Here is a 22795-nt window from a genome sequence, read left to right on the forward strand (position 1 = left end):
AGACCAAGTGGTATTGGCAGAACCATAGATTCATGTATCAGTGGAACAGAACAAAGTACCTATCAGACCAACACAAATATGCTCAAATGGCTTATGACACACATGCAAAAGCAGTTCAAGAAAGCAAGGATGGGCTTTTCAGCAATGATGCTTGAGCAATCAGATAGCCACAGACCAACAAAAAAGAGAACCTTGCCTTAAACACCACACCTTGGGCAAACATTAACTCAAAAGGGATCATAGACTTAAATGTCAAACACAAAACTTTAAAACACAGGAGAAAATCTTCAGCTGCACTCCCAACTTTTACCCAGAGAAATGAAAATCCATATTCATGCAAAGACCTAACGGTACTCGAATGTTGGTGACAGTTTTATTCAGAATAGCCCCAAATCGGAAACAACCCAGATGTCTTTTAACAGCTAAATGGTTAGACTGTAGGACATCTGCCCCGTGGAATACTACTCAGCTATAAAAAGAATGAATTGTTCGTATAGCCGGGATGACTCTCCAGATAATCATGATGAAGAAGAACCACTCCCGAAAGGCTACCTACTGTGTGATTCCATTCTTGAAATGACAAAACTTTAAAAGTATAGAACAAATGAGTGGTTCCCACGGTTTTGGGAGGGCTTGGTGGCAGGAGGAAAGTGGGTGTAGCTTCAGAAAACCAGTATATGGGGTCCTGGGGTACAGAAAATACTCTCTATCCTCACTGTATTGTTGTCAAAATCTCGATGCTCCAGTTGTGACATATTGTATAGTTTGGCCAGATGTCAGCGTCAGAAGGAACACAGTGACCAGGATATGGGATCCAAAAAAGAGAACACATGGAATCTTTCTGTATTATTTCTTACAACTATGTGTGAATCGACAATGCTCTCAAAAAAGCTAAGCAAACAGAAACGTAAATCAGATTATTTCTCATCTCTACTTAAAACTCTCATCTCTACTTAAAACTTCCCAATACACTGACATGAAATCCAAACTTTGGCCATGGAGTCTCTGCTTACACTCTCCTCCTTACCTGCTCTGCTTCTGGACACTGACTGCCTCTCTGTTCCTTCATCTAGGACTTCCCTGCCTCAGGGCCTTTGCACCAACTATCCTCACCTGATCAACATAGGGAGGCTCTATCTCCACACTCTTGCTCAGCATCAACATCGTCATTTCAGGGTCCCTCTCATGCCTGCTCTAAAGTGGCCCAAAGTCATCTCCAATTACATCACCTCATCTTAATTTCCTACACTCATTATGGGGTGATATTTTTTTCTCATTTTCATATTACATGAATATAAACTCCATGAGGAAGAGGACTTGGTCTTACTCTCCATCATATTCCTCTCTGGCACATAGTGGTAGGGTTCTCCATGAATATTTACAGAAAGGGTGGCATTAGCAAATAAACACAAGCAGAGGTGGGACTCCTGGGGGAGAGGGCAGGGGCACATGAGACCCCAAGTGCATTCTGAATAAGCCTCAAAGTTTTCACAACCATGCTCTCCCTTCCATCACCTGCACACGTTTGTCATAAAAATGTCGTCAGGATGTAATGAGATAATGTGCTGACTTCAGAGCCTTCTGCCAAGAGAGGCCTCACCAAGGATTATATCCGTGCTGATCCCCAAATCTAACTATGCAGAAATGCAGAAATTCTGAAACTCCCTTCTCCCCAGATCTGGCCAGGGGTAGGCAGCAGGAGGATGCTGGCGCAGGTGCCCCCGCCCTCAGGCAGCAAACCAGCTCCTGAACTCTCTAGCCAGCCACTCCTCATCCACCTGACATCTGTGTCTTCTCAGAGCCGTACCAAGGCACTGGGGTTTATCACAGTCAGGCACTGGCTAGACACAACTTAGCACTGGCCCTGAATGCTGGAAGCAATCCCAGGTGGCAGGCCCTGTCATCATTTTTATAAATGAAACAAGGGAGACCCCAACCACCACCCTTTCTCTTCCTACCCCGCTCTCACCGCACACACTGTGTGCAGACGCACCCCACACCACCCAGCTCTGGCCACACCAGCAACTCCCACAAAGAGCCACCCTGGCCAGCCCTGGGGTTTGGGGTGTGCCCACCATGCACAGTCCTCCAGATTCAGGAGTGAGGCTAGTGCAGACCCAGAAGCCCTCAGGGCTATTTAGCCAGGTACCCAAAGAATGGTCCAGAAGAGGAGCTTAGGCTCCAGAAGGACACATCACCCTGGCCACACAGACTCCCTGGCCTGCGAGGAAGAGTATGGCTGGAGGAAGGGCCAGGGCAAGGGTTCCTCTCTCCTGGGTAGAAGGCCAGGTATCCCAGGAACTCTGCTCTGTGGCCCAGGGGGTGGGGGCAGGCGGGCTCCTGCTCATGCCCCGTCCTGCTCCACAGGCTGCAAAGGCAAAAAAAAAAAAAAAAAAACCGAAACCTGGAAGCTTCTATATAAATGCGGGGGTTGGGGCAGCCCGGATGGCTCAGCGGTTTGGCGCCGCCTTCAGCCCAGGGCCTGACCCTGGAGACCTGGGATCGAGTCCCACGTCGGGCTCCCTGCATGGAGCCTGCTTCTCCCTCTGCCTGTGTCTCTGCCTCTCTCTCTCTGTGTCTCTCATGAATAAATAAATAAAATCGTTTTTAAAATTTTAAAATAAAAATAAAAAAGAATAAATGTGGGGGTTGAAATGTGGCAAGACACACTGGGCAGCCAGGACTATAAGCAAACCCAGGCACAAGACAGCTAGGGGAGCTCAGCTAGAGTTTGCCACCCTAACCTCAGAGCAGAAAAACACCAAGTTCGGAGGGTGCCCAAGCTTGCATCGCCCACTAGGGGCTGCCTCCAAGGTGGCAGTGGCCGTGGGGGTGGGGACGGTAAGATACCCAGGATCTGCTTCAGAGAAGCAGGTCAGCCATGGCCCAGCCTCAGCCTTCATTCCCAGAACACTTCTTACTTGACTTGATCCCAGAACCCTGCCTCACATCATCCTCCAACAGCCCCCCAGAGAAGCCTTCTACCACTGCCACTTTAGAGTCAGGGACATCCAGACGCAGAGGACAAATCCTGACCAGTGAGACATCCAGGGAAGCTTCAAGACGGTTCTGGAAAAGGCAGCACCCTTTGAGAGAACACGATGCCACCTCCTCTTTCCTGTTTGTTTGGGACACTGTTGTTAATGTCCGGAGCTGCTGCCGCCCTTCTGTGACGTTGAAGGACAACACAGCAGACACACGGGAGCTGGCTGAGAGTGAAGTCAAAGGAGCCCAAGATCTTGAGAATCTTACTGGTTCAGCTCGGAAGCATTTCTCCCAAACTGTGTTCCCATACTGAAGCCTCTCTTGGTAATGTCATCCACTGCTTTCAGCCCACAGAATTGGGACACTTGGGGAAGAAGCACTTGAGGCACAGTGCTCCCAGGCACCTCCCAAGCTCCTCCTACCCAGAGGGTCTGCTCAGAAAAAGCCCAGCTCACAGACTTGCAGCAGACAGACTCTTCAGAAGTCTGTAAAATTTTAAATTATACTAAAACACACACAGAGACACACACACACACACACACACTACAAAACATAATAACTGCAGTGGGACAGGGTTACACAATCTTGAGCTTTTTCATACCTCACTAAATGCCCCTCACAGAGCACCCCTGCTCAGGGAAGCCCACAGGTCCAGGGGTGAGGTCCCCACCCCATCTTCACCTCAGGGCACCTTGCTCCTGCACGGCAGTGATGACACATATGAATATGTGCCTGCTTCTTTTTTTTTTTTTTTTTAAGATTTTATTTATTTACTCGTGAGAAACACATAGAGAGAGGCAGAGACATAGGCAGAGGGAGAAGCAGGCTCCCTGCAGGAGGCCCAATGCAAGACATGATCCCAGGACCCTGCGATCACATCCTGAGCCAAGGCAGACGCTCAACCACTGAACCACCGAGGCGTCCCTCTGTGCCTGCTTCCATCGTGGTTTGACTAATAATGCCCCTGCTGCCACCACCACCACCACCACCACCACCACCGGATCATCAGCAATCTGAGTTGGGGCCTGGTCTGGGTTCTTACAGAGGGCAGGAGGCCTCCACAGAGCATGTATACAGGAGGAGATCAACATGTATTTATTTGGGGGAGTAAGAGAGCTGGGCCATGAAACCTCAGGAGCATCCCTATAGGGCCTATTTGATGGGCCAGAGTTAAACCCAACCCAATCCCTTTAACTATCCTTATGACCTTGGGCAAGTCACTTTGCCCTCTGAGCTTCAGTCTCCTGGTGGCAAGTTTGTGGGTCAGTTTATAAGCCAAGGACTTTCCTCCACAATGAAGGGCATTCATTATTCATGGTTCATGGTCATGCACACGCTGTGCATGAATCCAAAGGGTTCTGACCTCTTTGGTCTCGTTTCTTCCTCCTGATACTGAACCATCAACTCAATAGTATCTCTTGAGCTCTGAAGGCCAGGCACAGAGGCCACGGAAGGGAGGGAGACAGTTCCTGCCCTCCTTTAGCCCCCGGGCTGGCAGGCAGAGAAGCCCGTGAGCATGTTGACCACAGAACAGACGTGGTGTTGCACACAGTGACCAGTGTGAAGATGAAGCAGGATAAGGAAGGGGCTGGAAAGTGACAGGGTGTCAGGGAAGAAAGACAGAGTCTCCAAGCCAGCAAAGGCCACATGGCCAGAGCCCAAAGAGCAGGGCAACTTGTGGAGGGCCACAGGGTCAGGAGGGTAACAGGGTCCATGTCACATGAGACTCTGATCAGCTTGGAGAGGGGTATAGACTTTTACTGCAAGAGAAATGGAAGCTCCTGGAAGGTTGGGAGCAGGGCAGTGCCATCATCTGATAGAGGAAATGGAGGGGATGGTGGGGGGGGGGGATGGAGAGACCAGCAAGCAGCTACTACAAATACAGGGCCTTTTATATGCGAAGCCAGCAAAACTAGGACCCAGGATGAGCGTACACATGTTGCCCCCCTGTCACTGGGGAGCTGGTGACAGTGCTAAGCCCCACTGTCCTTCCTCTCAGGCCATAGACAGAGGGGCTACACCCCAACCATAACTCAGATAGGAATTACTGGAGAGAGAGAGAGAAAGTACATTAAACCCTCATTCCTGAACAAATAATAGCAATTTAAGCAGCAATGATAATTGAGACCAGAAATATGGAATTCCTCTAAAGAATGAGCATTAAGTCTTTCTCAATAAAGGGAAGGCTCACGACAAATGCGTGTCCACTGTGACAGAACATTCTGTTCTGAGCGCCTAAGGCCAAGGAGAGGGAAAGAACTCTCTGAAGGCCTGTAAACACCCACACTGAGGACAAGACTCTGATGCTTCTGAAACAGCGTTCAGCTCATTGCCGCAGCCCAAAGCAAAGCGCAGTTGTGAGAAGCGGTGATCATCTGAAACTCGCTCAGTTGAGGTCAGCGGTTCAGTAGTTAGCTTGTTCGGCTTTTCTTAAACGTGCCTTACTGTGTTTAGAAAATATAAAAGGCTCAACTTGTAACTTTGACATTAGGAAAGCCAGCCCTCTTCCCAAGGATTTTTTAGCTAAAGGAATCCTGACAGTTCATTTGCTAAACCCAAAGCAACATAATGGTGCGCGCGCACGCGCGCACGTGTGTGTGTGTGTGTGTGTGTGTGTGTGTGTGTGTGTTGGGGGAGGGGTCTGCACACTGTCTTGCTTCCACCCTGGTAGCTGCCTGGGGGGATGTACCCAACACATAGGATTGTGGCTCAAGTTCAATTTGGCTGCAATCTGTAGGGAAAAAATAGAAACACACGACTCTTCACGTTTCTTTCTCAACTCTGAAGACAAGTATTTGCTTGCTAACATCAAAATACCCTGTCTTGAAAAGAGCCATTTCCAAGTTTGACTTCCCCATGCAAAAAGCAAGATGATAGCATTCAAACTGAGGCAGGTGTAGCCTTGCTTCTCAATGGCCTACATTCAAGGGACGGCTGCCATGTTTGAAGAGCGGGACAGCCACTCCTCACAGTCTACCCTGTCGGGGCCACCTACAGACCAGACTCCTAAGACCCTTCTCTCAGAAGATGCTTCTAGGATCAGGAGGTGGCGACCTGGTCATCAGAGGCTACCTGCTGATGAGTAAGGCAGGAAGGCCTGGGAACTCAGCTCCTGGGGGCACAGGGGAAGGAAAGAGAGAGTGGGATCTCTCTGCCTTCTGCTGAAAAGGAAGGGGGGGGTCAGCATCTTTGTCTTCATTTACAGATCCACTGGCCATCCCTCTAGCACAGGAGTGAAGAGCAGATCTCTCTCTTAAAATTTAAAAAATGGACATATCCATTTCCTTAGCCATTCCCCTTACAGAAGGAATCACTGTCAATACACTTGTATACAGTGTGGACACTGTATTATTAAAACATTATGAAAATTTAGAGGCACAGTGTGGGTGGCACAGTTAAGCGTCTGGCTCCTGCTTTCAGCTCAGATCATGATCTCAGGTCATGAGATCGAGCCCCAAATTGGGTTCCAGGCTCAGCAGAATCTGCTTGAAGTTCTCACTCCCTCTCCTCCTGTCCCCCCTCCTCGTGCTCTCACTTGCTTTCTCTCTCTCTAAAATAAATAAATATATCTTTTAAAAATTATGAAAATTTTAAAGAATTAGGAAACTAGAAAATCATCATTTGCCAAGCACCACCATAGTAATTATTGCAGGCAGAATCATCCATGGAGAGGCTAAGATTAGGGGGTGGAAAGAGGATGAGAAACAAGATATTTATACAGACTCAGAATACCTCTCCACAGATACCTGTAGATGACAAAGGGAAATGTAATTACTCAATAATTACTAATTGAGTAATACTCATACTACTAATACTACTAATAATTACTAATTACTCAATTAGTAATCCTCTCAATAGTGAGGAAATCTGCCAAACACCCCTCACCCCACCCCCGCCCGTAACCAAGTGATTGACCTTAACGTCACCAGGAAGGAGGTCCACTGATTTGATGGACCCCTTAACAGGATGCCCTGAGAAAGGCACAGCATCACTTTGACAGTCTCCCTCCTGAAAATGCACTATCTCAGTCAAATTAAGGAAACATCAGGCCAACCCAAACTAAGGAACATCTGCAAAATAACTGGCCGGTCTGTTGAAAAGTATCAAGGTCATGAAAGACAAACACTGAGAAACTGCCCCAGATTTGGGGGAAACTACAGAGACGGGACAGTTTAAATGCAAAATGGGGGGGGGGGTGGATAGAAAGAGGGTATTATGGGACAGGTGGCAAAATCTGAATAAGATCTACACTTAATTTATAGTATTATATCATCATTAATTTTCTGGTTTAGAGAATTATACTATGGTTATAAAAGATTACGGATTGGGCAGCATGGGTGGCTCAGCAGTTTAGCGCCGCCTTCAGCCCAGGGTGTGATCCTGGAGACCTGGGATCAAGTCCCACATTGGGCTCCCTGCATGGAGGCTGCTTCTCCCTCTGCCTGTGTCTCTGCCTCTCTCTTTCTGTGTCTCTCGTGAATAAATAAATAAAATCTTTTAAAAAAAAAGATTGCTATGAACTAAATGTTTCTATTTCCCCCTAAATTTGTATGTTGAAGCCTAATCGATGGGCAGCATTAGGAGGCGGGCGTTTGGGAGGTGCTTAAGTCATGAGCCTAAGGGTGGAGCCCTCATGAATGGAGTTGGTCTCATAAAAGAGACCCCACAGAGCACCCTCTACCCTCTGCCATGTGGTCCTCACTGGACACCAAATCTGCCAGCACCTCGATCCTGGAATTCCCAGCCTCCAGAAATTTAAGAAATAAATTGTTGTTTAAGCCACCCAGTCTGTGGTAGTGTGTTATGGCAGCCCCAGTTGACCAAGACAGGGAAGCTGAGTGAAATAAAAGATCTATAGAAATTCTGCTTATTATTTTTTTGCAACATTTCTGAAAATTGAAAATTACTCCAAAATAATGTTTTTTAAAGAAAACTGTAAAAATGTTAAAATATATATATAAAATGATATATATAATGATATAATAATGATATATATAATGTTATATATAATGTGTGTGTGTATATATATATATAAAATGATGCTGATTGAAGCATACATAGCCTATAATAGTTAAAACTAGGAAACCACTGGGGCACCTCGGGGGCTGAGTCAGTTAAGCCTCTTGATTTCGGCTCATATCATGATCTCAGAGTTATGAGATCCAGCCCTGAGTCAGGCTCTGTGCTTTGCGCAGAATCTGCTTGGGATTCTCTCTCCCTCTCCCTCTGCCTTTCCCCTGCTCTAGTGCATGCTCTCTCTCTCTCTCTCTCTCTTGCTCTTTCTTTCTCAAATAAATAAATAAAATATTAAAAAAACAAACAAACTAGGAAACCCCTTAAATATCCATCAATTGAGGACATGAGGAATCAACGATGATCCTCTCCTTCAATGGAATGCTGCATAGCCATTAAAAATGAGGTGGCTCTTCAGAAATGATTGCAAAAAATTTTTGTGGAGGGAAGCAAGTTGCAGAACAAAAGAACATCATCCGGTCTTTGTTTACAAAAAAAATATATATATATGGCTCCTGAGTGCCTGAGCCAGTTAAGCGTCCACCCTTGGCTCAGGTCATGATCTCGGGGTCCTGGAATCGAGTCCCACATGGGGCTCCCTGCTCAGTGGAGGATCTGCTTCTCCCTCTCCCTCTGCCTCTCCCCCAGCTTGTGCTCTCTCTCTCATTCTCTCTGTTAAATAAAGAAGTAAAATCTTAAAAAAAAGAAAAGAAGATACATATATAAGAGGATGTATAAGAGGAGAAAAGGGTCTGGAATAACACACTGTTAATATTAATAATGAGATTATGTAGGTGCAAGTAGAAGAGGGGAGAATGCTCATCTTCCACCCTATTCAGTTCTGTAACATTTGGACTGGGGCGGGGGGGCGGTGGACAGCGAGTATATACCACTTTCTTCATAATAATAATGAAAGATAGAATGAAAATTTAGAAAACAAACAGGCCACTCCTTCCCCTGACTGGCTCTGCAGCCTGCCGCCCAGGACCGGAATCATGGATCCCAGCTCCACATGCAAGCTGATTCTGAGTTGGCTGCATGTGAGCCCTGCAGGGGGCAGCACTGTGTCCGCACAAGACCCGACTCCTGGGCTCAGTCTCTCCATCCTTGGTAATGAAAACATACCCAATTCATCATGACTCCTGTGATGGTTAATTCTGTGTCTACTTGGCTAGGCCAGCATACCCAGATACTTGATCAAACATAAATGGATGTTGCTGAGAGTTTTTTGATTGATATCATTGACATACTATATTAGCTCCAGGTGTACAGCACAGTGATTTCACAATTATATCCATGACAAAATGCTCACTGTGGCACGTGTAGTTACCATCTGGCACCATACAGAGTTAAATATTATTGACTATATTCCCTCTGCTGTACTTTTCACCCCGTGTGGCTGTTGTGTCGCTGGAAGTCTACCTCTTACTCTCCCTTCACCTATCTGGCCTGCCCCCACTCCTCTCTGTCAACCACCAATTTGTTCTCTGTATTTATGGGTTTGTTTCTGTATTTCGTTTGTTCATTTGGGAAGGGATTTGGAATTTGAGAAAGGTGGTCCCAGGCAGAGAGGGGGAAGGGTCTTTGAGGCAGAAACTCAGGGTTGGTCAGGTGTGGAGAGAGAGTAAACGAGGCTGGAGCTGGAGCACAGACTGGAAGGAAAGAGGACTAGGAAGCAGGTGAGGTGGAGTGTCAGAGACCCTCAATTCAGATTTCTCCCAGTGAATGCTGAGTAGCTGCCTGAGGGATGTGGGTGGGGGCTGGTGAGAGGGGCGGGGCCGAGAGGGGCAGAGCTGTGAGGACAGGGTGAGATGGGTGGGGCTAGGGAGGTGGGGCCATGAGGTGGGGTCATGAGGGGGAGTCCCTTCTCCCCACTTGCTGTCTATGGTGCTCTTCTCATTAAACGCCCACTCGATTGTGAGGTTCTTTCAGGGTGGGGAGCATGTCCCTTTCATCTTGCCCACACATATCCCCATGCTCTGTACACAGAAGGTGCTCCATAAATGCAAGCTCCGCTTGTTTCCAAGCGTCAACCCGCCTCCCGAGCAGCATATGTTGAGGTTGGATTCACCCAAGGGGCCAGAAAGGAAGGGCAGAGCTGGCTAGCCCCACAGCCTTTACCTCACGAGGTTCGCACAGGGCCCGGGCCACCGGCAGCTCTGGTACACACGCTGGACCACTGTCTCTGAGCCGTTCTGCACCTGGCAGGACACTGTCCGCGTCACGGTGTGATGGCACCAGTGCCTGTGGGGAAAGCAACAGTCATGTCAGCCTATTCTTGAGGCGCTGCTGCAATTCAAGGAGGGGTCCCTCCACAAGGTGCAGGGTGGGAAGGGAGAGCTCATTCTCCTGGGTAAGGGGTCCATTAACATCCTCAGTCCAGGCATAAGAGGAACAGAGAGTACCCACACCTCTTGACCACCAAGTCCAGGAATCCATCATTTCAGCCACCAAACCCTCGTAATGAACCCCTGCCCATAGGGAAATCCCACTCTGGTGAAGAAGCCTAAAAAGGAAGTGATTACAACCCACAGGAACACCAGGCCATAGATGCAACCAAAGGATGCACACAGGGAACTATGCAAACAGAGCAAGGCACCCAACCTGAGTCCCAAGAAAGGCCAACCACCTGGATACTGAAAGATAGGAGTCAGCCCATGGCAAGTGCAATCACATGCGACCCAAAGACTGGAGGAAGGAGAGCCAGGAGAAAGGAAGTGGCATGGTACCTGCCAGGCTAGATGTGGGTCTTACCATCAAGTGAGTGGAAAGCCACTGAAGGACTCTGACCAGGGTAATGACCCAATGGGTCCGAGTTTAGAATTTCTCTGATGCAGTGTGAGAAGTGTGGAAGCCTGAACTGGGGCATGGCAGTGGGGGGGCAGAGGACATATGCAAACAATATGGTGATTGGATCCAGATGGCAGACAAGCACAGGCTCCCACTGACCCCCATCCCCCCAATCCTAGAAATTTAAAAACTAAAGATAAGTCCCTGTTGTGACATCAGCAAGATGGCGAGACAGAGGTCCCCCACTCATATCTCCCCTCAGTAACAATGATTTGGCAGCCATCCATGGATGAAAATGCCTTTGTGGGAGCTGTGGGATTTCTGTAAACCATACATCTTATAAGGGGTTAATATCTGAAACATACAAGAAACTCTAAAGTCAATAGCTAAAAGACAAATAATCTGATTTTAAAATGGCCAAAGGAGCTGAATTGACATTTTTCTAAAGAAGACATACAGATAGCCAAAAGTATATGAAAAGGTACTCAACATCACTCGTCATCAGGAAAATGAAAATCAAAATGAGATACCACCTCACACTTGTTAGGATAGCTATTATCAAAAGGACATGAGACAATAAGTGTTGGTGAAGGTGTGGAGAAAAAGGAACTCTGGTACATTCTTGGTCCCAATGTACACTGATACAGCCATAATGGTAGGTTCCTGAAGAAATTAAAATTGGAGCTACTGTATGATCCAGGAATCTCACTTCTGGGTATATATCCAAAGAATATCAAAATCTAGACAAGATGTCTGCACTCCCATATTCATTGCAGAATTACAACAGTCAAGATGGAAACAACGAAAGTGCCCACCCATGAATGGATGGACAAAGAAAATGTAGAAAATACATACACAGAGAGAGACACACACATGATGGAATATTATTCAGCAACAAAAAAAGAAGGAAATCCTACCATTTGCAACAACGTGGATGAACCTGAAGGACATTCTGCTAAGTAGATAAGCCAGACACAGAGAGACAAATACCATATGATCTCATTTGTGTGTGGAATCCAAAGCCATCCAACTCATAGAACCAGAGAGAAGAGGGGTTGCCAAGAATAAAAATGTCCAGTTATAAAACGAATAAGTAGTGGGGATCTAACATACAGATTAGAACTATATGTATGTATATTATTATATGTATATCATATGTATAATCATGTGGTGATTATAGTTAATAATATCATATTGCATACTTGAAATTTGCTAAGAGAGTAGCTCTTAAGTGTTCTTACAACAAAACAAACAAAGAAACAATGGTAACTATGTGAGGTGATAAATGTGTTAATAATCTGTAGTAATCATTTCACAATGTATATTAAGTCATCACATTGTATACTTTTGGGGAAAAAAAGCATAATGTACAACGTAAATATGCACTTCTTAAATTTGTTGATCATAACTCAGTAAAGCAGAAAATGTAAGTATATAAAAATAAAAATCAGATCCTAACAGCACTGGAAAACAAGAAGCAGTGGACCAGAAATTTTGAGGAGTGCTTGAGAGACTGGAAGTAGGCAGAACTAAGTTGAAAGAGGAAAGCCCAACCCAAAATACACAGGGAAGATTCCAGATTGGTGCTAAATGTGGGTGCAACTAGGGAGCAAGTGATATGGCTACTGGGTTAGGGGAGGGACCCAGAGTGACTGTCAGAGGACCATAGTACATGGAGTCAGACAGATAGGACCTGTATTCCTACTCCTGCTGTGTCAAGAATCAGGCATTGGATTCACCTGCCTTGAGACAGGTGTGGTTGGAGAGAGTGCCTCAAAAGCTGATGACCTCCAGGAGAAACTGGGACTCTCTCAAGTTTATACAGCCAAATTCTTTTTTTTTTTTTAAAGACTTATGTATTTACTTGAGAGAGTGAGAGAGAGAGAGAGAGCACGTAGGGGGAGGATCAGAAGAAGAGGAAGAGAGAGTCAGAGAAGCAGACTTCCCGCTGAGGCTGAGCATGGAGCTCAACAAGGGGCTCAAACTCAGGATCCTGAGATCATGACCTGAGTCAAAACCAAAAGTTGGAAGCTCAACCAACTGTGCCACCCAGGCACCCCTATACAACTGAATTCTTGCACACTCCTTCTCTACCCTTCATCTATAGTACCAACCGTCCAAGAGTCAAAGCAGCCATAAATAGTAAAGCAAAGACGAGCTAGTGGAAACCCCCAAATACCAAGAATTTCAAATTATTCGAGAAAAAAAGGCCAACACCATGAACGAAAAGCACCAACTCAACAGACAATAAATCACACCTCAGGAAGAGACAATAAAGCAAAATGATGAAGACAGTTTCTTAAAACATAATTAATGTCCTCAAAGAGATAAGATAATTGTGCACTTGTAAAAAAACATTATGAAATGGAAAAAATGAGATCTATTGGAAATGAAATGTATGACTATAAAAACCAAAAGCACAACAGATGGGCTGAAAAATCAGAATGGACACTAGAGAGTGAGCAGATGAGCAGGAAATCCGAGCCATGAACTTTTCAAGGATGCACTACAGGGGAAAAGGAGGTGGGAAGTGTTGGGGGGAAAGGTGAGAGACCCAGAGGACAGACCACGTGCTGACAGGGGTCCATTAGTAGCTCTGGAATAGGGGTTCGGAGAGAGCCAAGGAAAGTACATACTTGAAGAAATAGTAAAAAGAGAGTTCGAGAAAGACGTGATTTCTTAATCCAAAAGAGCCTACCAAGTGCTAAGCAAGGTGAACACAGACAGACATATGGTGATGAAATGTCAGAACCCTCAGGATGGAGACAAAACACCAAAAGCCGTAGAAAGGAAAGTAACACAGATTACCTACAATAAACTGAAATTAGAGTTCTTAGCAGCAGCACCAGAATCATCAAGAAACACAGTGTTTTCAAATTTCTGAGGGGAAATATAAACTACCCAGAATTCCATGCCCAGGCAAGCTCTCTTTCAAAGGCAAAGCCAAGATAAAGACATTTTCAGGGGTGCCTGGATGGTTTAGTTGGTTAAGCATCTGACTCTTGATTTCAGCTCAGGTCATGATTCATGGGTTGTGGGACTGAACCCCAAGTTGGGCTCTGGGCTCAGTGGGGAGCCTGCTTGAGGATTCTCGCCCTCCTCCCAAATAAATAAATAAATCTTCTATTAAAAAAAAAAAAAGACATTTTCATATACACAGGAACTTAAAAAGCTTACCAGTCACCTTTTCTGAAAGAATCACTGCAGGATGTACTCCAGCAAAGTAAATGGAGGATACAGAAGAAATATATTAAATATGAGAAGCAGTTATGAGCAAATAAATAGTAATAAGATTTAATAACAGGGGATCCCTGGGTGGCTTAGTCGTTTAGTGCCTACCTTTGGCCCAGGGCATGATCCTGGAGTACCCAGGATCGAGTCCCAACACTGGGCTCCCTGCGTGGGGCATGCTTCTCCCTCTGCCTATGTCTCTGCCTCTCTCTCTCTCTGCCTCTCTCTCTCTCTCTCTCTCTCTCTCTCTCTCTCTGTCTTTCATGAATAAATAAATAAACCTTTTTTAAAAAAAAGATTTAATAACAGCCTAGCTCTACAATTCAAAGTGATCTCAGATGGAAGAGATCTGTAAGAGGGACAGAAGTGAAAGTTGCTGGAGTTTTTGTCTTGTTTAAGGAAAGGACACAGGTGCTATGCAACTTCAGGTGTAGCAGAAAAAGACACAAATATATCTTTCAATTTGAAAACGAATACTAGCAAGGATAGAAAGAGGTCACAAAACTGACAAACAATGAAAAAAATAAAACAAAGGAAAATTTAATTTATCCAACAAAATGCCAGAAAAGCAACAAGGTAACAACAGAAAGCAAAATAATTAGAAAACTCTGGAAAGAGAAAGAAGAAAAGAATCAACAAAGATTCAAGCAGAAATGAATGAAGTAGATTTACTTTAAAAAGTGAGCCAACAAAACAGGTTTAAAAAATTCAAATAGACAAAGCTTATAACAATTCTTAATGAGCAAAAGACACAGAGGAGAATTTCAGGGATTTAAAATAATTCTTAAATATTATGTGTAATCTTGCATCAAAACTAAAATCTTGAAAATTTTCTAGGCAAATCTATATTACCAAAATTTGCAGTCAAAAAGCATAGAAGTGATTAAGTCCATCCCTCTCCCCAAAGGCACCAGGAGACCTAATTCAAAACCTGGTTCTGCCACCAACATTCTCTGTGACTTGAGCAAAGTGATGTCCTCTCTCTCTCTGAGCCCCAGTGACATATAAAAAATTCTACCTCTCATGGTTATTGTGGGGGCTATAGGGATAGATTCAAGTTCGTGGTGCATAAATCATGCAGCACTACCTAAGCTGAGGTATCACTGATTGGCTGGCTATCAAAACCCCACAGTGTCCATAAAAGCATAGGGACTGACCTTTCCATTTTGCAGCTGCGAGAAGTAGTGGGCAGTTAAACCTCACTGTCTGTAGCTCAAACTTGAGGCTGAGCTGGGAAGGGAATCCAGTCTTTTAGCCCAGAGGATCAGCAGGGTCCCACCTCCCCAACACAAACCTCCACTCCTGCCTCTGCCAGATTGGTCTGGAAATTGTGCAAGATGTCAGTAGTCTGGGCCCTTCCTTCATCTCTACCAGGGAGCATCAGTGCCATCTCAGGCATCCAGCCTGACTCTCTTGGGGATGCACCAAACCGAGGACAGTGCTCCATCCCAACATCCGCCCCTGTCGGCCTGGAACAGACAGGCAGTCCAGCCATCTAGAAATCACGCTGGGTCGGGGTTTTCTATAGGGAAATGAGCTGTGAATTGCAAAACATTTTCAAATGCCTCGATTCATCATATCCAGACATTTGATCTTTTAATGGGCTGTAAATGGCTTCCCAAAATCAAAACCTGGCCAAAAACAACGAAGAAGGCAGTCAGAGACAAGGGAAGAGGGATCCAGGCCTGCTCAAATGGAATTCAAAACCCTGTTCATCTCCAGGCCTCACGGTTCCAGGGAATCTTGGTGTCAGGCACTCGGCTCCCGTGTGGGGTCCCTTTTAGGATCCCTATGATCTGAACATTCTATCTATGTCTCCTGTTTGTGAGTGACATCACAGTACCACCCACTCCCACCCCTGCCCATGATGGGTGCATACTGGGGAGTAAACAGAGCTGTATGGACTAGAGAATAATTTCACCCACAGACTGGCTGGGCAGGAGACATACGTCCCTTTTAAGAGCCTTCTAGAAGAACTGGCCCAAGAGCACAGAATCTGAGAGTGGGAGGGCTGGTCCTCGAACTGCCTGGCAGTGAGGATGTCCTCAGGAGCCTTCATCAGGATGGGAAAGGGCTGGCATTATCTTTGGGAAGCAAATGTCTCTTTTGCACCTCCCCTCCCCCTCCCCAGCTGCCTTCTCATGGAGGGTCCTGGATGGGAAACTCACTTTCAGCCTTGGAGATAGATGGCCTCCTGTCCAGGTCCCTTTCCTTAGGAGATGAGGTCTGCTCCCTGATGGGGTAGAGCAACCCTGCTCCACGAGACCCAGAGGCTATTCTGACAGCAGTCTTCACCACGGTGTTTGGCTCCATGGCTTGGCCAAGTTATGAAATTCTTAGTTTAGGGTCTTTTAGGACAAGTACTAAGTGGTTTCAGGAAATCATGGCACAGTGGAATGGAGCGCCTTCAGGACACTCCCTTGGCCCATGCCTACCTCTGAATATAACTAACCAACCAGTCTCCAGTGCTGCCTGCTACCCAGGGAGATGCCAATATGGCAGCTTTTCCTCCCCATAGCCCTGGTCTCACTCCAAACACCGAGCCCCAAACCTCCCCAGTTCTCCTATCTGACCTTTGCTTTGGGACTTGATCTTACTCACACTTCCCCTCCATCCCCAGGACCCTAAGCTCCAAGCCTGAACCAAGCCCCAGGGCTCTGACAGTGCCCTCCCTTCCCGGGAGGATCATCCAGTCTGCCCCCTTGCTCCTGTCCCATGCTCTGCTCCAACCTTCATGTTGAGTCACTTCAACATGCTTCCCCTTGAACCCCAACATATAGGCCCTATATCTTGTCTGGGCAATGGTCACACATCATTATAGCCCATGGGACACTTCAATCTTGAGCACATCACTCTCCAGGCTCAACTGGATCCATGTTGGTGACCAGCACCACTAAACTGGTCCTTTTGCCCAGAACTCCTAGGAGCAAATTGCCACAGACTCCACCTTCTCCCTCCCTCACTCCCCATGGCCAATTAGCCCCCACACCAGGCAAGTCCCCCTCCTCTGCCCCTCTCCTGCTCCCTCTGATCTTGCACCTGGACAGTCTTGGTTCCTGGTCTCCCAGCCTCCAGCTCCATCTCCTTGCAGTGTCCTTTACGTGCCACCAGAGGGCACCCCCTAAACCACAAATCTGTCCTGTCCCTGTCACTTCCCCCGTCCAAACCCTCTCTTAGGGCCCCATCCCTCACAGCTCCCACCCACCTCCCTGGTACCACCTCCTACCACCCTCCATCTTGCCACTCAGACTGTCACACTGTCCTACCTGGCATGCCATCCCACCTTCTTCAATTTGACCAACTGTTACCCTACCAGTCTTCATTCAGTTCCATCCCCTCCTGGAAGCCCTCCCTGATCCCCTGGCCAGGAAAGGACTCCTGCCTCATGCTTTACAGGGTCCCGTGCATGCCCTATCTCAGCCCTAATCGTACTAGAAGACTATAGGCTCCCAAGGACGGTGGACCCAGGGCAGGCCTCATAAAGGTATGCAGATCTAACCCCAATGTCCCAGCAAGACCTTGTCTCATGCAATTGCACTCACTGTTTCTCGGGCTCTGCTGTGTGCCGGGTCCTGAGCCCCAGCAAGAGGTTGTGGTCATCCATCTCAAGGTTAAGGGTGTTGAGTTTAGGCCCCTCTCCACCTGGGCCTGATAATTCTAATTATCTGGCCATACCCTACCCCAACACCCAGGACCAGTTCCAGGGCTTCTGCCTGCCAGCTGGGCACACAGGAGCTCTGGGGGGAACTCAGGTATGCGGCCTGAAGGCAGTGGCTGCGGGGATGAGCCATTGGATGATGCTGAAAACATACACTTGGAGCAAAGGCCCTGGAGCTTAGCTGGTCCCCCAGAGAGATGCAGGCAGAGGAGCCAGGTCCTCACCCCTTCAACAACTCTGGCACAGTCAGCCCGCCTGGCTCCTGACCATGCAGAGACCCTCTCCTGCGGGCAGAGTCCAGCCCAGGACCCCAAGACCTGTTTTACAATTGGCAAAGCAGTCCCATGTACTGGTGTAGGCAGAGTTGTGTCCCTACCCCCAAATTCCTATGTTGAAACCCTAACCCTCAGTAACCCAAAACGTGATGTTATTTGAAGATGGAGTCTTGGAGCACCAGGGTGGTTCAGTTCATTAAGCTTCTGACTCTTGGTTTCGGCTCAGGCTGTGATCTGGGGTCATGAGATCAAGCTCTGTGTTGGGGCTCCACACTCAGCACAGAGTCTGCTTGGAAATCTCTCCCTCTCTCCCTCCCTCAGCTCGTGCTCTTTGGCACTATCCCTATAAAATAAATAAAATCTTAAAACAAAAAAAAGGTAGACTCTTTAAAGAGAGAATTAAGTTAAAATGATGTCATTACGGTGCACTGTGATCCAGTGTGACTGATGCCCTTATAAAAAGAAGAAATTTGCAAATATGAACACAAATATGTACAAAGAAAAGACTGTAAAGGTGCAGGGAGAAGGTGACCATCTGCAACCAGGCAGAGGGGCCTCCGGAGAAACCCCCCTTGTCAACACCTCCATCTTGTACTTCCAACCTCCAGCACCAGGAGGAAATTCATTTCTGTTGTTGAAGCTGACCGTGTGTGGGACATGCGGCAGCCCCAGGAAACTAGCACGTACGTGATCTCATGTAATCTTTGCAACAATTCTCAGGTAGGAGCTCTACAGAGAAGGAGGCTGAGCCTCCAGAGGAGACAAGGTCACACACCGAGCAAGTGGTCATTTTAGACCTGGAAGCTCAGTCTTCAATTCTAAGCTCTATGCTGCACCTACCTTGCCCAGGAGGATAGCAGACGCTTAGGGAACTAGTACAGTATAGCCTGGAAAGTTCTTATCAGCCAAGTCCCTTTGGGAGCCATCCCACCTGCAAACCAGGAAGCCGGAGGGACAGGCCCATCCCACATGTGAGGCCACTGGGACAACAGTGGTGGGCAGTTCGGGCCCCAGCAGAGCTTGTAGGGTGGTCTCTCCACTTGGCGCCACGCTGCCTGGAGTGGGTGCTGGAGGCAGCGCGCTGCTGACAGGAACTGCAGAAGACCAGGAGCTGGTAGGCAAAGAGGCCTGGGTCTGAGGAGGGAAGAGGGATCCAAGCTAGATCTCCCCAGCCTGGAGTGAGGAGCCAAATCTAACAAGATGAAACATGACCAGGCGAACATGGAATCTGGCACTGCAGCCCCAAAATCCACCAGACGAGCCCCAGATGGGGTGTAGAGGTTCTTGCCAACAAGAAGTTCAGCATGTCAGCCGTGTGCGCTGGACTCCGAAAGCCAAAGGCAATCTCAGGCTGTCTTAGTGCAGAGTAAGTAATGTAGTGAACACCCCACTCCCCTCTGCACCAGCCCGGGTGGGGGGTGGACACTGGGCTGTGCCACCAGATCCCCCTCGACAAAGGTCTTAGCAGTCAGACCCTCCCACTACCTCCTCAGCCACCTGGAGCTGCCTCACCCAAGGTCCAGTTTTCTCTAGGGCGGCCCCCACCCAGGGCCTGGTCCATGCTCGAGTTGAAGAGCCAGGCCATACGGACGTCAGGACAAGCCGGAAGGTCCGCTATAGCTGCAGGGCTCCCTGGGGAGGCGGTGGTAGATGTCACTGGGCCTGCATCCCAGCCCAATGTCTCCTGACCCCTGCCTCTGTTCCCTCCTTTCTATGATCATCAATCCCAGGACACATCCTCCATGCTGGACCCCGTCTCAGAATCTGCTTCCCAGGGACTCCACCTGACATCTGCCATGAGCCCTAACTGGGAAAGAAACAAACTGACACCCAGGGAACCAAGAACAAAGTGGCCGATGTTCCACAGGCTGGGGGGGACAGAGAGGCAGACCCGTAGAGCAGTGAGCACCCCTGGAAAGAGGACAGCTCAGAAGGCCACCACCACAGCTGCAATGAGCAGCCCCCCTACAACAGTCGCAGTGGGTGCCCCATCCTGCAAGGGGGCGGTGGGCAGACACAGGATACCCACTCAGTGTGTGGAGGGTAAAGGACACATGATCAGCCCACGAGGGGTTTGGAGACCCATCCTACTGGAAAAGAAGAGGCGAAAACACAGGTTGTTGTGGGGTTTTTTAAGATTTATTTATTTATGCATGTGAAATACAGAGAGGCGCAGAGATATAGACAAAGGGAGAAGCAGGCTCCCTGTGGGGAACCCAATGCAGGACGCTATCCCAGGTCCCCGGGATCACGCCCTGAGCCGAAGGCAGATGCTCAACCACTGAACCAGGCAGGCATCTCTGGGTGCCCCTCTTGTTAAAAAAACCTTCTGTGGGGATGCCTGGGTGGTTCAGTAGTTGAGCGTCTGCTTTCGGCTCAGGGAGTGATCCCGGGGTCCTGGGATAGCGTCCTGCATTGGGTTCCCCACAGGGAGCCTGCTTCTCCCTCTGCCTATGTCTCTGCCTCTCTCTCTCTGTGTGTCTCTCATGAAGAAAGAGAAAAGAAAAAAAAGAAAAAGAAAAAGAAAAAGAAAAAGAAAAAGAAAAAGAAAAAGAAAAGAAAAGAAAAGAAAAGAGAAAATAAAAGAAAGAAAAGAAAAAAGGAAAGAAAAGAAAAGACAAGACGGGCACCCAGTCGGTGGGGTTCAAGGAGGGCTCTCAAGTGGCAGTGTGGAGGGGCAGAGGCCAGCGGCCAGGCCCAGATACACGGACACAGTCTGTGAAGGTGCTCACAGAGATCTCTCCATTATCTGTGCCCCATTCGGACAAACGAGGTCCAATGCAGCCCCCCGTGGACTGCCACACAGCCTCTCCCAGCAAGGTGAGTGTCCCTGTGGTTCCATCTCCCAACCAGGTGACGGTTTTATGTGAGAATAACTGAGTGTATGTTCCTTTTGGTCCTCACGGGTTTTCAGGACACAGGAACCAGTAGGAGCGTCCGCATATGCAGATAGATTGGCCTGTGTCCCCCAACACATTTTATTGGAACTGTCCATTCTGAGGCAGGACCAGGGAGGAATGTAAGTCATCTTAAGGTCACTGACTTTCACAGGGAAAGGCTGCTAATCCAAAACCCATAGCAAAGGACCCAATCTTTCTAGAAAAACAGGAGGGCGATGACGTGGACTTCAGGCTCTAACATGGATGGGGTGTGTGGGTTCCGATGCACATTCGTGGGCAACGGGGAGCCAGCGCGCCCCTGGACCGCACAGCTGTGCCACTTCATACCTGTCCACATTCATTCTCTAGCACTTTCCATGGTGGGGAATTCCTGAGGCCTCCCTCACCCAAGACAAGGCTGGAAAGAACCTCATATGGAACATTAGCCACTTACGGATTGAATTTCCCATTCGCATGGGGGGCAGCTGAGGGAGTATACAATTTGGCCGAACAGACAGCGTGGTCTGGAGCATCTCAATCATGATCCGCGATGACTCCCATTAATAGGAGTGCCAGAGGCAACCAGACTTTGGTGCCAAATGTCTTCCGTGGGATCAGCATTCCTGCACACGGTTCGGGAGGCCACCTGCTGAGAAATGCTCTGGCGACAGAGATCCCACTAGAGAACTGGAACTCACCAGAACTTTTGTGTAGTGAGGCGCCACACGTTTGTTCTGGACAGACCGATGTTCTTCACTGTCCACCTTGGACCATGAGGCATTGGGCCTGCAAGAGCTCTCTTTGTGTCCAAGATCAGGACAGGACCCAGTAATATCTCCTCAGTGGTCCTTCACAAGTGGACCATCTCTCAAAACCACCTGCTAACTCAGGTCCTACAGGGATGGGCCCAGGAATATGCATTCGTAGGGTTTTTTTTAACATTTTATTTATTTGGGAGAAAGAGTAAGCAAGCGAGCAAGCGAGAGACAGCAAGAGCAGGGGGAGAGGGAGAAGCAGGCTCCCCACTGAGCAGGGAGCCCGATGCAGGGCTCCATCCCAGGACCGTGATATCATGCCCTGAGCCAAAGGCGGACACTTCACTGATGGAGCCACACAAGCGCCCCAGGAATATGCACTTGCAACAGGCTTCCCAGTGATGCTCTGTAAGGAAAATGACCCTACCCACCAATAGAGGTTGGAATCAAACACAGGAAGAAGAGTAGCTGACATTTACTGAGCACTTGGATGTGCCAGGCACTGTGGCAAGCCTCTGACACATTTCCCCCTGTAATCCAGTGGGGAGAGCTGCCACCATGCCTGTGTCACAGAAGCAGCCAGCCAGGCTAAGAAGCTGCCCTGCCTCCAACAAAGAAAAATGTATGCTTAGTGATGCACTTGGTTAACGTGCTGGTACGGGCTTCTCTCCCTGCAGACCACACTTTGAGCAGCTCTGGAGGCCTCATTATCTCCCAGTTCTGTCTCCTGAGACATAGACTCTGGTTGGCCCAGCTCCTCTGTCCATGCCAGACCCCAGCAGGCCTATGGCCTTGGGTCAGATGTCCACACCCCAGGTCCATTTAGGTGTGGGAGCTCACATGGCACAGAACAGGGGACTTATGGCTCCCTGAAGCTGACACTCTGGAGGACTGTGTGCTTTAGAACAGACAGTGAGGGAAATGAGCGCCTAACTGACCTCTTGTGTATGACACATGTGTCCCCAGTAGTCATCTCCTCTTCCTCCTCTGCTAACAGACCCGTTTTCTTCAGACTCTGGGCATCAGTAAATTCAAGAAAGGTGGCTAATATCATAATCTCATTGGCTGAGGTGCGGAGATAGTCATTCATTTCTAGTCAATGACAAGAGGAAGTTAGTTAAGAGACTTGGAAAATACCATCACCCGTGGGGAAGGGAGGATTCAAGAAGAGAAGCTCAGCCCTATTTCCATACACAGTTGTATGAGGAT

The 22795-nt window shown here is 47.9% G+C and overlaps 1 protein-coding gene across 2 annotated transcripts in view; it reads right to left on the reverse strand.

Moving 5' to 3' along the window:
• The window catches only part of COL26A1 (collagen type XXVI alpha 1 chain), a 164230-nt gene that overhangs the window by 106982 nt on the left and 34453 nt on the right, over positions 1-22795 (reverse strand). For both annotated transcript variants that reach the window (XM_041746900.1, XM_041746899.1), the window contains exon 2: positions 10120-10242. In XM_041746900.1, coding sequence (XP_041602834.1) covers positions 10120-10242 — 123 coding nt within the window. The remainder of the gene's footprint in view (positions 1-10119; positions 10243-22795) is intronic.

The sequence above is a fragment of the Vulpes lagopus genome, chromosome 3 (assembly GCF_018345385.1).
Source record: "Vulpes lagopus strain Blue_001 chromosome 3, ASM1834538v1, whole genome shotgun sequence".
NCBI classification, from domain to species: Eukaryota; Metazoa; Chordata; class Mammalia; order Carnivora; family Canidae; genus Vulpes; species Vulpes lagopus.